Here is a 17816-nt window from a genome sequence, read left to right as displayed (position 1 = left end):
TATCTTACTGTGTGTAGTTTTAAATTATTCATCACGGGAAACAGCAGATCTAACTCAACTTGTTGTCTCTGCCTCTTGGACGTAGATTGGTTGTGAAAAACGAAAAACATGACCTACCTGATACCTCAATAAACTCTATTACAAGGTGTTGTTTGTTTAAGATGGCAATGTTTAATGTATTTGTGCCAAATTTCTTCTATGTTTAAATTTCTTTATGAATTACCATCGAAAGGTTTGTGGTTAGTTTCATCAGACCATATAGCCCGAAGTGGGTGTTTTCATTCTGTCTTTCTTATTTATTCTATTTTCTGGAAGTGTGAAGATTACAGAAGTTTGTTTCCACATGAGTATTTGACAGGAATTTATTTATGCTGCTTCTTCAACACTACATGCAGCTCCAGGTTACTCCACCAATTATTGATTTCTGAACTCTTCCTGAGTTAAAACATTAGCATTGTTGTTTCTAAGTGAATATGAACGTAGATGCAGAAGCGATGCATCTTTTTAGTTTGATAATTTCTCGTTTATTTTCTGCAGATTAAAACAAAATTTTTACTTGAAATGCCAGAGACATTTTGTCAGTAGTTCACAGAATAAAAGAACAATGTTTATTTTACTCAAAAATATACCTATAAGAAGTCAAATCAGAGAACCTGATCACTTTAAGTGGTCTCAGTTTTTTCTAGAGCTGTAGATATTTGAGATTCTAGTTTGGAAGTTCCTGCTTGGCTTCATATGGACATGGACTGCTCATGCTGGCAGCATTTGGGAACGCTGCTATATGCTGTATGCTAGCTGCTAACGACACTTGCATTCTTTTCTGCACAGCATGTGATCGTCTACTGTATTTTTTTTTACGTTGGGAGCGTTGTGTATCGTCTTGTCTTGTGAACTGGACGTGTCATTGCTGTGTGAAAACGTCTCTGACTAAATGGATGTTTTTTTTTTACATTTTAACCCCCAAACATATTTGTTTGCTGTTCAGCAAAACTGTGCAAGACATATTGAAGGTGGTAAATTCGGGGTGTCGTTTGGCGTAGCGGTAGAGCAGACGCCCCGGAATCGTCCGATGATCATTTCCTGCATGTCTTCCTTCTTCTGTCTCTACCCATTTTCTGTCTAATATATTGCAAATAAAGGCCACTTTTACCACAAAAAACTTTATTTATTTATTTATTTTTTTTAAAAAGAAGGTTGAAAATCCGCTGTAAATGCAATCTGCAGAGTCCTGCTGAGTCAGGGGTTTTTGCTTGTTTGGACAGCTTGAGTTTAGATGTAGATTGTTGCCCATGTTGACCATCTACTGTATATTGTTTTTGGGCCTGTGCCTAAATTGAATTGCCATTTGTCAGATCAATACGACTGTCACTCCTAACCATTCGGTACTGTTTTTCTCTGCCTCGTTTAGTACAGTACTTGCCTCATGCATTGTGCGTGAGACGCAGCGTCGAGGCACCGCAGATATTACCGCCTGCAGAAAGTTTAATATTGGCCTATATGCATTCTGAATCCCTTTGTATCGTTTGTCCTGTGCAAAAGCTGCAAGAGGACCTCGCAGAAGCCAGTAATATTGTATAAAACTGCACTTTAGTCAGATTTCAGATCCAGCCTGTGGGGAACACTGTTTATACTCAACCGAAAGCAACGAGCATCGATTATCTGCACATAAATGGCAGTGAAGCCTGTTTTCTCACAGGTCTGAGGGATAGTTTCCCCCTCTGTTGTTACCAGTGAGATACGCATGGCCTTTTCATTTCCTCACAATTTTTCATGTTACAACCACAAACTTCAATGCATGTTGGATTTATTAGTGGTGGATATAAAAAGATACATGTTTGTTTTTTTTCCCCTAACAAACAAAAGTCTGGATATAGTGGCAAGCATTTGTAATTAGCAACCCCTTTACTCGAAGATCAATAAAAGAAATCTATGCCACAAATTGCCTCTGGAAGTTACCTAATCACCTGTTTTGTAATTTAATCTCAGTATAAATTCAGGTGTTCACTGAAGGTTTGTTGGACACCATTATTAACTTCTAAGGACAGGAAATTTGGGTCGTTGTAAATAATGTCCAAATAAGAATATGGACGTAACTAAATACTGGCCGATACCTGTCAGCCTTCAAAAGGTTTGAGACTGGGGTCAGAGTTCACCTCCCATCGTGACGACAACTGCTAAGCGTAAAGTCCGATCTGCAATGAAATGGTTTAGATCAAAGCATAATCATTTCATATCCATTTGAAAATACATGGCAATATTAAAAGATTGCGGTTCAGATTTACTCTGAAGCCAAGTCTGGCTGAACTTGAGCTTTGTTTTAAAGAGAAAGTGCCATCAAATCTACCTAATGGTATAAATATAGCTGACTGACTGATTGAAGTATTTATCTGGAGTTGCTGAATTAAGTTCACGCCAAGCTTTTCTGATTTCTGTTTGTATTTTCTGTTTGTATCTATTTGTTTGTATCTGCCACGTTAAAGTCCAGTAAGATATATTAAAGGCGTACGACAAAATCCGAGGCAATATTTTTTCAATGCAATGTAGATCACATTTCGCACCATCCTTTGTCTTATTAGAGGCGTCATTCCATCACAGGAAATCTGTGACAGAGCAGGCTTATGACTTGCTTGATTTACCTTCATTCAGTCAAGAATAGCTTATCTGCGTCCTTTTTGCCCTGAACCTTTGACACCTTGCTGTTTTACATAATCAACACAATCCTTTGAATGCAACACTATTCAGACCTTCTAACAGAACTGCATGCATTTTACAGCTAGCTTCTGTTCCTGTCTCTCAAGTCTAGCCAAGGGCTGCTTTCTACACCATGTTGTGCGTAAAAGTGACCAGCGGCAATGTAGGTCACCAGGTACACGCTTCCATCTACTATCTGTAGCCACAGACAAATGGAGGGGAAGTGAAAGTAGTCAGATGTTGGCTCTGAGTAACTGGTTTAAAAGTGTGCAGCAGGGTGGATGATGGCATGTGATTGGTCCACTGCAGCGCTACTAAATCAATGTTTTATAAGTATCACTGCTCCGTTTGTAGGTTAGACTTATCTCTCTGCTCCCATGTGTGGTCTATTGTTGGAGCCGTGAGTCACAGTGGGCTGTCTTACGGAGATAACCCTCCTGCCCCCCAAACTGCATTGTGTCTGCGCTGCTGTTTGTTTCCACTGCAATTACCGAGCAATGCTATTAGCAAGCCTCGCTTTTAATTTGGAGCATGAAACTATTGTGCTTGCTAAAATTTAAGGCAAGAACGGCAATCGTTGCTGGCAGATTCGTTTACGCTGATATGCTTGGAGTTCAGCTGTGATGTAGAGCACGCATACATGGGTTTTACTCATGCCTTCCTGCTCTCGTGTTTCTATTTTTTGCCCTTTTTTTTGGCATTAGCTTTTAATTCATTTTGAGAAATAGTTCAAACCTTTGCAAGCGAACATGGCACACGTCGGCGGCTTTCGCAAAACCAAACACGTCTGACCCGGTTGCTGGACTTTCTCATCCCTTTTCCTTTCTGTCCATGAGTGCAGGGTCACATGGCCTTTTGCTCTTTAAAACGAGGCCACACTTTGCTCCATCACTGCGTGCGTGCTTCCTCTGGATTAGTTGTGACACTTGAGGTGGCTTCAAGCAGTGGCATAAACAGCACAGTCTACTGCTGTTATCTCGAAATATTCCGACCAGTATTATCTGCCAAAATCTCACATCCCCCCCCAATGCCCTTGACTGATTTCATGACCAACAGCAGGCCTTGTCACAGCTTGACCTGGATGAAGACGTTTTCACACACCTTTATGTGTGGCTTTGCATGATGGTAACATCTCCATGCTGCTAATCAGAGCACTGTGTCCCAACGCCGTCATTGTACAGCAAGTTTTCACTGGATTTAGACACACATACACACACAAAACACTGAAAATGTGAATTTAGAAATGTGGAGTGTTTTTGCTGTTGGTTAACACAGGATGCCAACAGCAGAATCATTCATGTGTTTGGAATAAGCAAGAAAAACAAAACAACACCTTTTCAGATTGGCTGGTGTACAACATGGAGTACTTCTCTGTTTTGTGGAGTCTACTCTGTAAAAGCTCTCAGTAATTAGCAACCTGGTTAGTTTACATTCCTGCAACCAATCCAAACATTGCCTCCAAACAGCGTGTCATTTACCAGACTCGGCGCTTTCTCCTGCTGAAGGGCATTTTTACTGTAACGGCTAGGCTAAAGCTCAGTACTTGTCTGTTTTGAGTGATGTCATTTTCATTTTTTCACTTAAAATATAAAGGCTTCATAGATCTAGAAAGATTTGAAACCTTCACAATGGCGTGTGGATATTTTTTCCATCTAGATCTTCATCCTTGCGATAAAGATGGAAAAAAATACAATCTGAAATAGTTGACTGTTGTCTTGGTGTATCTCAGGGATCTACACGGGGTTCTCTGTACTTTAGCATTAATATTAATGATGTATTAATACATTCATGTCAGGTGAACGCAGGTGGCTGTTTTCATAAAAATAAAATAGCAGCTGGCTGCAGAAGAACTGTCTGTCGTGATGGTTGTGATATCTGACTGGTTGCATAATGCAGTGTTGATGTTGCTGTGTGTGTGTCTTCTTAAAGTCTGTAAATAGAGACCAGATCTATACATAACGTTGGAAGGGAAACACTGTCAATAGTACAAGGTGATAAGTGTTTTGGTGTAACAATAGATCAATGGATTCCTTTTAAAACACATGAACAAATAAGAATTAAGTTTATTTTTGATTGATTAAACCAGTTCTGCAAATGATTTCCTGAAGCAAAATTGAAACTTTTCCATGGAAAGGGACATGCAGAAAATGTCCAAAGTGCAGCAGAGAGATTTTTTATTTCTTTTTTTACTGCACTTTATATACTACAATATAAAAAAGATACTAATTTGGCCCCACGGCACAGATGGTGAATGCAGATGTGGAGTTTTTATTTTTAATCAATGCTTTTTGCGTTCTTTTTCATTTCATAGTAAATGGGATCATGTATCTATTCAGTGATTTTTCTCAAAGGCAGACTTTGGTGCACACAAATGTTAGTTTATTAATTATTAATTAAAATTGTTTCCTTTCTTCTAGTAAGACAAACGTATTAAAAAAAACTTTAAAAATGTGTTTACAGAGATTTAAACATACGTTTCCCACACAAAACTGACTTATTTATTGCTTGATTACAATATTTCAGGCTTAGTTTAATGTTGAGCAGGTAATAATTTATTGTCTTGCTAATATAGTTATTTAAAAATATATGTATTTTTTATGGCCTACAGGTATTTTTGACTTGACAAATTTAACCAATGTGACAAAAGGTTTGAGCAACACTGTGTATGGGAAACTTTCCGAATACTGTACCAACAGAATGAAGGAACATTGTCACGTTATTACTTTTTTTTTTTTAGATTTATCCTTTAAAACCTCAGTTATTATTCTATAATTTAACAAATTGTGCGCTTTAATCTTTTTATGTAATTTATGCACCACATTTTGTGGAGTAAACATGAAAATTAGCGTCTGTGACCAATTTCCTACCTTGAAGGGTCTAATTTCCTTAATACCCATAGTGACTTTTCAATAAGTTCTTGATATTGATTTCTCTGCGTGGACTTTCACCACTATTTACGGCTGTAAAACACACATTCCCACTCCCACTTTGGAGCGGCGACGTCTCCTTTAAGGCACCGCTGTCCCAGCCTGCTGCAGCTTCGCCCTCTTAAACTCAGCCACACCACAGAGCGGCTGACTTGACAAATCCTTAACCTACATTTTTACATCTCACCATGAACCATTTTCCCATAACACCAGGAGGAAAGGCTTCTTGCTGAGTTTTCAATAATGAACGATTAAGTCAAGGGTTTAACATGCTTTGGTAGATAATGGCCTGCAAAGGAGAAGGCTTTTAAGCCATTGAGTGCTTTCAGCCTAGAAAAGCACCAGTACATAAGAGCTGAACACTGTTGGGTCCGGTCTATTGTCCAAGAGACATCCGTCACGTTACGGTTAAAGAACAGTTTTCATTTTATGATAATTATGTTCAATTTACATTTTTCTAACGAACTGCGTTTCTTTAAAACTTCACTTTTAATTTGTTTCTATAACTTGTGGCCTTAAAGGGAGCATTTTCTGTGTACTGTGTGTATCTTCCAGGCACGTAATCCCGTTTTATAGCACAATCAAAGTAACTGTTACCTTAAGTTGTATAAAAATGCTGCATATAACAAGCATGACTTGGCTCCAAGGTGGAGCTTTGTGGAAACAGACGGTGCTTTGTGAGAGAAACCCCAGAATGGTTGCCACGGGAGATTCAAGGATTCCTTAAACAAGCATAAAAGAAACATCTATTTTACATAATGCCCCATAATACCCATTTTAAAAATTTGGATCAAGATGAGGAACATACAGCAGTGGCTGTATTGTCAACGCCTTAGACACATATACACACACATACAGCTGGTAACACAAAATTGTCAATGTTTGCCCTCCAGTGCTGTCTATCAATCTCTTTTTTTTATCAGGCTTGTACTCTGAAAAACCTGCCCTTAGATTCAAAAGAAGAAACATTTGTCTCTGCAATCTGGCAGCTGACGGTGTCTGCATACAGATGTTAGCCCTGGAGCGCTGAAACTAACACCATGCGGCTCAGGCTTTGTTTGACATGCAAGTTAGCTTTTGCTATATGCTTTTATCCCCCACTACTGTTCACGTTCCATTGTTTAGGTCTGACTGTCCACTCCTACCGCATAAGGGATGCCAGTTCTTTTGTTTTTTTATTTAAACGTGGGGTTTTCTGTTGGAGTTCTGCTTTTCAAGAACAAAATGCTTTGCAAATCCACTGGCTAATGTTTGCAAATGACTGCTAAGGGAGGCAAATATTGCCAACTGTCATACACTGCATATTGTTTTTGGACTTTCAAACAAATACGTCCAGGTAGTTGGGTTGAAGTTTGCAGATTTCTACTGATATTGATTCGTTTGTTTATTTATTTGGTTTTGCAAGCAGAACTAATGTGTAGTCTTCCAATGTTGCAACATGGACTACATATATATATACGTGGTGGTAGACGTGTGGCTTGTAATGATTCTCTCGAAATGGAGGGGAGGAGGTTTGCAGAGCCAAATCAGCCTCAGCTGCCATAATTCTAGATGTCTCTTTCTGTATTTAGTCTGCAGCTCTCCACCTCCACACTGCTTATCTAAGTCCTCTGCATGTGTGTTTCTGCTCACTTAGAGAGGGAGAGAAACCCTTAGAAGTGGTGTGTGTGTGTGTGTTTTTTTTATATGCAGAAGTGTTTTTTTTTAAAGGGTGTCTCCCAATCATTTCATTTCCAAGAGATACCCTGACTAAATTCAACTCCAGTAGTTGTTGTGTGACCAACTTTCTGTGATATTATTTTGAGTTGTTTATTCACATTTTAAAATGAGTGCACTATTTCAATGTGCAAAAATCTAACAAATCTGGATTTCCATGACAAAGTATTTTACAGTGATCTTCATAGTGAAAGAGAGAATACGTTCTCTCTGAAACGCCTCGTATTCAATGTTACGACACTCGTACCGAAACACTTTCTGAAAGTTTACGAAGCAGAAAGTCAACTGTTTATGTGAAATGTGTCCACAGCAGCTGGAGCGACACTGAAACGAGATTTCAAAACGGGGAAGAAACTTGCTAAATGTAGCTTAGCACTTCAGCTAACTGGCCGAGACACAAACTCTGGTATATGTGCTGTGTGTGTGTGTTTTACCCGACACTTTATCAAAACTTTATCGTAGCTTTCTTAACTTTGTTGAGAGTGAGTGAACTGTGTTACCTTAGTGCACTTTAAAACTGTGCCGTTTATATTTTGCACTGACTTTCCTGAAGTATCTGGGACTTGGTATGTGTAAGTGCTTCTTGTTAAGTGGCTGATGAGCATTTTATGTTGTTATTAATACTGGGTCAGTACAGAGTTACATAATAATTGCCTCACACTGTAGACAAGAGTGATGCATTTCTTGTGGTTTTAATTTAGACTCTGTGCTCCAATGAGCTGAAGACTGTTTAATGTAAGGTTTAATGTCTCATTTACTTTCTTAACTCAGAAGTTTGCGTCTCCTTTTAGCTGAATAATTGAGAGGATCTGTTTGAACTGAATAAATGATAAATGTTTTCACCCTCATACATTTAATATTTCAAATGATTTAATAATTTACTCCTTTTGTTCCCATGAACCTAGTGGCCACTTGAACCTTTCACGCTCTGCTTCTGTGCTAACTGGACCTCTGGCTTCATCAGCTGGAGAAATGCGCGATTCTGAAAGTCTTTTTCTGCTTTTTGTTGGAGTGTTTGTCCTCAGCTCAAGGCCTGTCTCTGGCTGTCCTCTCAACGTGGGCAAAAGGCCAGACTGCACCAGCTGTTTCTTTCTTTTTCTTCCACTTTATCTTCTCTCTCACACTTCCCGTCACCTTGCCTTGTGAAACAGGCTGTGATACCTCGACCCGGTGGCGCAGCTTGTGACACTAGAGTTGATATCCACACATGTTGGCATCTGAGGAAGACCGTTTTTATTTATTTATTTTTGTGTAGTGTGTGTGTTTGACAAGAAACGAGGTCTTATATACTGTCCTATAGATTGAGCAGCACATATTGTAGTGCTGCTCAAATTCATATACATATAGTTATATCAGCAAATTGTCATTTCATTGTGTGTCAAATTATAAACAAATTAAGCAATACAGCATTTCTGCTGGATGTAAAAAAAAAACAAACAGTGGATGATATCACCATATAAGCATTTCGATAACAATAATTATTGATTAGTTTTTTTGTTTTTATTATTTGAAATATCACCAAACTGATGACATGCTCCTGTTTTATCCACAGTTTTCACTCAGTGTTGTTCGTTTTTATGCAGTTATGAGGCGCAGTGGCAAAATCTGAAACTGCTGCTGCACCACTTACTCAACGGGTTGTTGCTAGGTAACCACGGAGTGAGTGAGTTGCTAGGTAACCAAATAGTGAGTGAGTTAGTAGCTGCCAACAACCTTGCTTAGTTTGCCGTGACTGATTGAGCATCTAAAGCCTGTCCTTTGCCTACATCTCCCAGAGTGCTGTGCGGTTCCAGAGCTCAGTGAAATTTTTGAATATTTTATCAGACATTTTATCTATTGATATTAATCATGTGTCTGAATTTACTGTCCAGCCCCTAAAAGTAAATAAAAGATACATCAATAAAACACAAATAGATAAAACAAATAAGTCCAAAAATAATGTTGCTTCTGGTAAATAATTTAATTTAGTCTTCTAAATAAAATAAAAATAATGGCTAAAAGTAACATAATAAAGTTAACAGAAATAAAATAAGTTAACAAACCTAAATGATGAAAAGAAAAACAAATACAAGCTCTTATCAGTTCTAATATTGATCCTGTGACAGACTCATAAGTGAATAGTGAAGGTCTGACCGGGTGTGGGTCACAGCCGGTCAGACCCAGTTAGCCAGTGAAAACAAAACGGGCTGGGTCCAGGCTTAAGCCGCCTGGCTCTGCGTCGGCACGGGCTGCTGGCGTAGGCAATTTTTATTTATTTTTTTTCCCCCTTTCTGTGAGGCTCACATTGGGAATTATCAGAGCATGCAAGCAGGGTAGTAGTGGCAGCAGTAGCAGCTAACATTGGGGATTGCAGCGGGTCGTGGACTTGACCCGATTTGTCAGTTTGATGACTTTAAACAACCGTCGCTCCTCCGGGGATTTTATTGGCTCGCAATTCAAGGAAAGGACAGTTTCCTTGTTTGGCCGAATGAAAATCAAGATGCGTAATTGCTTTATCAAAGGAGACGTTTGACATCAAAGTGCAACATCTGTGGAGGCTCTAATTATCCCAGGCTCACCATGGACAATCTAGAGCACTTTGATATCTCAAAAGAAGCAGGCAGTTTGTTTCCAGGTAAGAACAGTGAATGTGTTTGTTTTTTTTTAATTTAAATTAAATAAAAAGAGCGAGATTAGACACATTCATCATCAGGGCCTAAATCTAGGATGCTAAAGCTCCCTGATCATGCCAAGTCTTCAAATATAATTTAAATACGGGATGCTGCAAACCTCTCAGCGTGTTGTGGAAATTGTGCATAAAAAGCCTCTTCATCTGCTAAAGTTGTTTACGACTCTGCGGATCGACTACAGGGAGCGAGGGGTGAAAACGCGTTTCTGTGTAAACAGTTTTCAGCCAATTAAATCATCTGAAGGAACGGGGTCTGGAGCGAGCGAATGCAAATGGGGGGAGATACGAGCTGACGATTAAGCTTGGAGTAACAGGGGATACAAAGAGCTCACCTGATGATGATAGAGAGACAAATAGGTGCATGTTCTGTTGCTCGAACCAAATTAAGTTGCCGTAAACGTGCGCTGACCCAAAACTCTTGACCTTTATGGTTCCCATTCTTCTCTCTTCAAAGGAAGACGACAGCCTTCCCCTGGCTCGTTTGCTAGAACTATTTCACTTTCATTCCGCTTCCCGAATTATCCAGGAAGCCTGTTTTATTTTTTTTATTTTTTATTTTTTTTGTGCGTCTCAACGCCAAAATCGTTCCTCTAAATCACAACGCCGGGCGTACAAAATGAATATGCCACGTTGTTGCCATGGCGTGTTAGCATGCGTGTAGGAACCAGAAATAGACAACACAGATAACCGGAGCACACACATGTGCAGAGTTCATGTTCTTACTGCGGAGTGTGTGTCGAGGTGTTGTCGCACACAGAAGGGGAAGCGCCTGTGGAGGCTCAGATGGTGACAGATGGTTTGGAGACAAATCAGCCTGGGAGTCAGGATCTCCGTCCTGGGACCAGTAGCCCCTTTAAGTATCTTTGGAACAGCGTTTATTATTATCTATAGAAAACATAACTGTTTAATAATCCCTTTGTATAAACTCCCTTAGCGGGCGAATGTTTGCTTTGTGTGTGCACAGGGTGTTAAATGTTACGTAAGGACAGAATATTATACAAGTGAAGAGAGAAAGGTTTTTTTTGTCTTGCTCCATGTTGTACAACACAATGCATTTTTAGCTCTTCAAGCTGTACTTAGTGCCAAGGCCCTACAGCTGTGATTTATGACTTAATATGTGTACGGTTCAAAGATCTGCAGGATTTTTCCAGCGCATGTTGGTTTGCTTGAGCTGTACTGTGAAGAACCAAAATGACATGTATTTCCTCTGCAGCCTAATTGGAGCTGTGCAGGGAAAAAAAGGGCATATTTTACTGCATAGGGACTTTTAAAAAAGTTTTTAAATTCTTTTTACCCATTAAACAACAGAAAGTTACGACATCCTACAGCTAGTAGATGCTAGATGCTCCTTTAGGTTGAAACAGGTTTAGTGAAATACTTCTCGTAGACATCCACCAGTCGAAGGTTATATGGATCCAAAAGGGAAGTTTGGTCCACTTCTCTCATTCAGCAATGAGATATTTAGGGGTTTCTTGCATATAAAGCTTAATTCAAATTACCCAGTAGCATCTGAACTGGATCAAGATCCAGACCCATGAGTTTCCACTCATCAATTCTCAGCCAGTCCCTTAATCCGGCTGACATTTTTGGAGACTTCATGTGGTCTGCTTTAAGGGTAAACGTCCATGGAAAGCCAAACATGAGCATTTTGCAAAGTCCTCCACTTGTTAGCTATTGTTAGTCAAATAGAACGATGAATATGGTATTTTTCAAACACCTCTTCACGTTGTTTATCAGACTCATGAGCTGCTGAAGTCCTAGGCCTACCGGGGCTCTGTTCTCAGTGGGACATGAAGAGAAAACCTCAAAAACGAGCTATTGTTGCACAGAATATCCTTTTTTTCATGTTCTGTTCTGTATTAAGTATCAGGAAACGTTTATGTTAGCTAGTTAATTAGCATGCTATCTGCTTGAGTTGCCAGTTTGGAGTTGGCTATTCAATAGACATGCTACTAAAAGTATCAACTTTTAGCCTTGACTGATGCTCTTGCATTTTCCATGTGACGACTGTCTGTGTTTTACATGACTGGACATATCATATTTACAAACGGCCAATGTTTTCTTCTTTGCAACAAAGTGTAGAAGCAATACAATGTCTAGCATCTCATTAAAAGGCTTTTCAACTTTTAAGGACTACGACATGACATTTCCACCGTCTTTTTGTTAATTATGTGTCTGTTTCAAGTGTTGCTTTTTGGTGCACTTTTGAATTTTCTTTTTGTTGCTTAATTAATTTGTTGATTTATTGAAGTAGTTTTTATGAAACAGCAACAACATATATGCATAGTATATGCAACATATAAACATTTTTAAACATTTTATGAATCCTGGTGTAAACCTGCAGGCTTTTAATAGCTTACTTACTTTGATTGTTAAGAAAATAAGTTATAAAATGTTTTCCAAATTGAAACATGTTGGGGTTTTTTTTTTATTTCCGTGCTGCTCAATAGAAACTGCCTGACTAATCATTACAGTTTGCTGACGCTGTCACAGCTCACTCCAGCTACACGCCCATAATTATGGGTTCGCAAATCTCTAATCCCGTCCACGTATGTCCAGACGCAGTGTTATCAATGAAGTGACATTGTTACTCTTCCGTAGAAACACCTCTCAGGCATTAGTCTGAACTTTGCAAAAGTGTTTCTTACGGTCCGAACATAAACTTAACCTCGAGAGGTGCTTGTGTGGCAGAAGCTGTGGAGTAAGCAGCTCCTCTGGCATGAGCTCCCAGAGGCCTGCGCAGTCAAAGTACCGCCCGACAAATGTTTGGACTGGTGTGAAAGAGGAGCTGCTAAAAGCTCTGCGGGAGTAAATTTGGACCGGGCACGTAAACAGGATCACCAGTTGTGTTACCAACACTCAGATGTACATTTGTTGTTGTGTCTCCTTGCAGCTGAGCTTGGACAACAAGACTTAAGCTTTTAATAATCTCATCCTCATGTAGGTCAGGGGTCACATTCTCACTCTGGATGCTTACAGACCACAATCAAATCTTGTTGCGCTGAAAGCAAGGTGTTGTACGGTTAGTAGGTTCTGGTGTAACATGAAAGTTTTCTGAAAGTCTTCCTTTTTTTGGTCCAAGGCTCCTACCTTTTTATATGATTTTATCTCACCTTATGCCATGTTGCTTGACTAAGAGACTGCAGAATACGGCATCTGATTCAGATGAAAATATATGAAATCTGCTGGTCTATCCTCCTCTCGTATCTCCCCAACACCCTGCACGCTCACTCCTTGCTACGACCTTTCAACTTTAGCTGTGGCAGTGCCGCATCGCCGCTCACCTTTACGTTCCTGCTGGGCATTACCAATCTGCAGACATAGATCCCTCAATCTAACAAGACAATATAGATCTAGCTTCTTTTCTGCCATTATAAAGTTTTACTTATGGTTCCTTTTCTGCATTTTTGTCTCACTTTAAGATTGCAGATTGTTCAGGGGTTTTTTTTATATTGAACTTACATAACCTAATACAAAAAACAGGAAGCACAGTCTTTAAATAGGTAGGTAACTTTTGTAAAAAAAATTTAAAAAGTGTTTGTTACATGTACACAAGCATTATTGATAGCAGTAAAACACTCCTCCTGGCTCTGATTGGTTGTTTATGACCGAGCTGTGTATTTCTGCAGATGGCAGTAGGATGACAGGGAGGAGTCGGAGGAGATTGGTCTTTTTACATCTTATAAAGCCATGACACGAACAAATAAAGAACATATTGATTATGTAATTTACGTACTACGGCTTTAAGAGAAAACTGCAAAAAAAAGTGTCTCAAACGTTCTTCACGGCGCTTATAAGCAACATAGTTAGTTATCATAAACTAAACCAGTTGTTTCTTTATTGATCGTCATACATTTTTTCCCCTGTTATAAAACTGTGTGTGACACTAGTGTGACTTCAAAGCAAAAATAGAAGAAGAGAGCGAATACTTTGACAGCACTGCGCATGCAGAATGAAAATCTATCCCCGGCTGAAGGTTTTGTCTTTCTAGAACATAATCTTCATGCACAAGGCCTTCATCACGTTCATTGTTAATACTCACACATCCTCACTAGGATCTGGCAGTCACTGCAGCCGCAGGTTATTTTGGACCATTTGGTCCCCAGAGCTTAATTTTTGCCTGCCGCTGTCCGTCTCACCCAACTTCTCACCTTATGATCTGGACTATTTTAATAACCATCACTTATCACTCGAGAATCTTCTTTAAACATGACCGTTCACACTGCTGACGCCTTCATATTCACACTGTCAAGGTGAGCTAATCTACACCTTCCATCTTTACTCTGCTTCTTGCTTGAGTTCACATCCTCAAATGGTTGTCTTTGAGATCTTATTTGATGCAGGAATTTGACAAATGCTAGTGGTATTAACATTTTTTTTCCCCCCCCCACAGAATTCTTTAAGTTTATAGCGTAAGTGTTTTATCACTGTGCCAAAGCCACGGGTGTCATGAGGAATTAAGCCTTCAGTTTGCTGATCATCTCACATTCATCGGACGTAGCGTTGCATTTTGAAACATTTAGAAATTTTAAAACCATAAGAATTTTTTTATAGGCTTTCCTGAAGTCTTTTGAAGGAGATGCTATAGAAGTGACTGTATTGAGCTCAGAGTAGCTCAGTGCTGCCCCTTCCTGGTCTGTTGCTATCATATGGTTAATAGCAGCCCATTGTACTTTTCATTCAGTTAAAAGAAAGGCTAATAAAGCTGTTTGGAAATACTAAAGATTGTGAGAAACATAGACAGCCATGAAGCTAAAAAAAAATAAAAAAAAATGCCAGCCATGAATTATTGAAGCAAAACTCTAGCAGGTACACTACACCAGCTTTTACTGCTGAGCAGCCAAGTTCTCGCTGCTCAGTTGCCTTAAATCTTCTAAAATCCATTTTTCACTCCTGAATCTTTAGCGATTGTAAATTGTGATGGTTGGTTTTTATTTTAATGCACACGTCCCAAAATGCCACCGGATGATCCTCAACCTTAAATCTATCCATCCCTTCATTTATTCCAGGTGTGTGTGACCCACTCAAGACTCGATTTTGTCCTTTAGACTCGAGTTGTACTTGAGTTGCAAAAAACGAGTTGCTGCGTCTCAGACTTTTGCATGTCTTGACTGTTCAAATTCAAGTCCTTGCGTCCAACCTTTACCTGGTGTAACCAAGAGGAAGTTGGTATGTAAGCAACAGATGCAGGTCTAACTGCATGTTTTACTGTGAAGGGACTTGATTACAAGCCTTATTCCCTTCTGATTCAGTTGCAGAGATTCACTCCACAACTTTGTTTTAATGCACTGACTACTGAAGGGATGTTTGCAGAAGACTCCTCCTAGCTTAAATCACAGCAGTGTCTAAATGTCTGTATTTTATTTAGCACAGTACACCTCAAGCACAGGCTCTGAAAATAATGAGAAGGTCAAAAACTCTGTGGATTTCAGCCAACAGCCGAAACGCCTGCATATGTGTCTATATCACATTTTTCATGGCTAAATGGATTGAATTAATTTAAAAAAGTGTCACATTTCTTTCTGTTTTTGGAGCTACAGTTAAATCAGCTTCCAATATAAGTTCTCTTATGCTAACGACCACTTTTCACACGGATGATTTGAAATTATAAGTAATTTTCTTATGACTCAAATTTATGGTTAAAAGTGGCTCATTGTTTAAATGAACCCTAATGGATTTTTTAAAATTTGAACTAAAATAGCTAAAATGATGATTTTACTGTATTGAAACCGAGCATATGTAAACATGCCTGTGTGATAAAAGGTCTCTCCGTATTAAAAAACCTTTTTAAATCTGAAGCAATGTTCTGCATATTCATTTGTTGCCGCTCAGTTTTGTCTCCTCATTTTCTTTTTCTTCTTTAACCTCCTGCTTATGTTCCTCCTCGGTTCTCATGTTCTGTCCTCATCAACCCCCCACATCCTGGTGCTTTCCCATCAATTTATCTCTCCGTCTTTCCTGTTTGAGACCACTAATTTAGCCTGGCTGGCTCTCCTCCCCCGGCAGCAAAGGAAACGATTTACATGATTGCATTTTTGCCACGTCTGTTTAAAGTTGCTCTGAGAACTTTACTCGGGTGACTCTGCAGTGTGTGCATCTGTAAGAGAGTCCCTGCCAAGGCAGAAGAGTTAGTCATTCTCTCAAAGCAGATTTAATTAACACTTTGCAGCGAGTGACCCCTCTGTTACTAAGAAGCTTGTTGCTAAACTCTGTTTACACTCAATCGTTTCCTGGGTCTGCATATGTTTTAGTAAGGTTTTTATAAAAGCGTAGATGTTTTAAAAAAATTTAATTTTTGTAATGTTTGTTTGAACAGTCGTGCAGTTATTATCGGTGTCCAAGAACTTCCTGGGACTGTTTGGAGCTTTAATGAATGCTGCCTGCAACAGCAACAAGTGGATGCTGTCAAAACTATAACAATTAAAGATTAAAATAATTGACCCTAATGGTATTGTAACCTTGAAATGCCATTAAAACAAAACAGACATATGAAAAGTACACTTTTCTCCTGCCAGTGTAAATGTTTCTGGCCATTTTTTCTGTCTCTTCATAACTCAAAGTTATGAGGAGAGGCAGGAAAAAAATGGAATATTTTCAATAAGTATATATATTTTATGTCAGATGCTAATCTAACAAATAAATTATGAAAGATTTATTTGTTTTCATTTAAATACTGTAAGCTAGTGACAGAGGGGGCTGAAGTTTTCTATGAGGATTAAATTCAAGCGATACCGCTTTAATTTATATTTTAAAAAACTGCGCACAGCAGACATGAGCTGTGCCAAAGCCGTAGCAGAGAGCGAGAGGAAAAACAAGAAGGTGGGGTGGAGGACTGTTGTCAGAAGACAGGGCTTCCTTGACCAGACTGGCACAATAGTTTTCTTTCACAGCTGCAACAACAGAGTCATGACATTTTGTTCTTGTGACCGGGCACTGCGCAAATACCCAAACCAACAGAATCACAATAGGGCACAGACATAGGTCCCAATCACAGACAGGACGCTCTGAGAGCAGTGTACTTTCAACTTCAAGCTGGGTGCAAACGTGAATGGTGGAAAATGTTATCATTTGGTGGCTGCATTTGCCCATATGTGAAGAGACGGTAAATCTATTTCCACTTGGGGATTCGTTAGTTTCAGGTGTTTTTCCATTGAGTCAAGCAGTGGTGGTTCTAGCATCCATCTGTCCTAGTGCCGCCCTGGGCAACCGCCCACATGACCCGCCACTAGAACTGAGTTTAAAACTTTTACAGATTTGTTGATGAAGGACGCAGGTTTTACCCTTTACCGTCTGTTGTTATTTCTGTGCCGTGCTAATGTGAGTTTCCTCTGGGTTGCCAGGTTTGCCAGGGTTTTCCAGCATGTTTGGGAAGAAGAAGAAACGGCTGGAGATCTCAGCCCCGTCTAACTTTGAGCACCGGGTCCACACGGGGTTCGACCCGCGGGAGCAGAAGTTCACCGGGTTGCCACAGCAATGGCAGAGCCTGCTGGCCGACACCGCCAACCGGCCCAAGCCCATGGTGGACCCCTCCTACATCACCCCCATCCAGCTGGCGCCAATGAAGGTACAACACAAATGTGCAGAGGGCATCTGGCCTGGGCGCCGAGGACAAGTCATTACCAATGTCTCCGTCTGTTGCTGTCATCGTTTGTCCGGCGTCATCGCTGTCTCCACTCACCCACGTCCCTCCTCTTTCTGTCTCTATAACGCTTTTCTTTTTTGCTGTGTTTTCTTGTTCCTGTCTTGAATCTTTGCTCTCTCTCTTTGTGTAGGTGTCGGTCTCTTCTCACCTCTTGTCTTCCCACCTGTTACCC

General features: G+C 39.7%; 1 protein-coding gene across 4 annotated transcripts in view; it reads left to right on the top strand.

Annotated features, from left to right (window-relative positions):
• The window catches only part of pak5 (p21 protein (Cdc42/Rac)-activated kinase 5), a 69928-nt gene that overhangs the window by 14518 nt on the left and 37594 nt on the right, over positions 1 to 17816 (top strand). The window contains exons 1-2 of one of the 4 annotated variants that reach the window (XM_016667696.1): positions 9807 to 9948; positions 17343 to 17566. In XM_016667696.1, coding sequence (XP_016523182.1) covers positions 9894 to 9948; positions 17343 to 17566 — 279 coding nt within the window. In that variant the 5' untranslated portion in view covers positions 9807 to 9893. Of the gene's footprint in view, positions 1 to 9806; positions 9949 to 16828; positions 17105 to 17342; positions 17567 to 17816 lie in introns of those variants that run through there. The other 3 variants (XM_016667697.1, XM_016667698.1, XM_007544772.2) reach the window with 3 other exon arrangements.

Source organism: Poecilia formosa, unplaced genomic scaffold (genome assembly GCF_000485575.1).
Source record: "Poecilia formosa unplaced genomic scaffold, Poecilia_formosa-5.1.2 Scaffold2214, whole genome shotgun sequence".
In the NCBI taxonomy this organism is placed as follows: domain Eukaryota; kingdom Metazoa; phylum Chordata; class Actinopteri; order Cyprinodontiformes; family Poeciliidae; genus Poecilia; species Poecilia formosa.
Note: the sequence above shows the minus strand (reverse complement) of the source record. Positions and strands in the feature narration are given on the sequence as shown.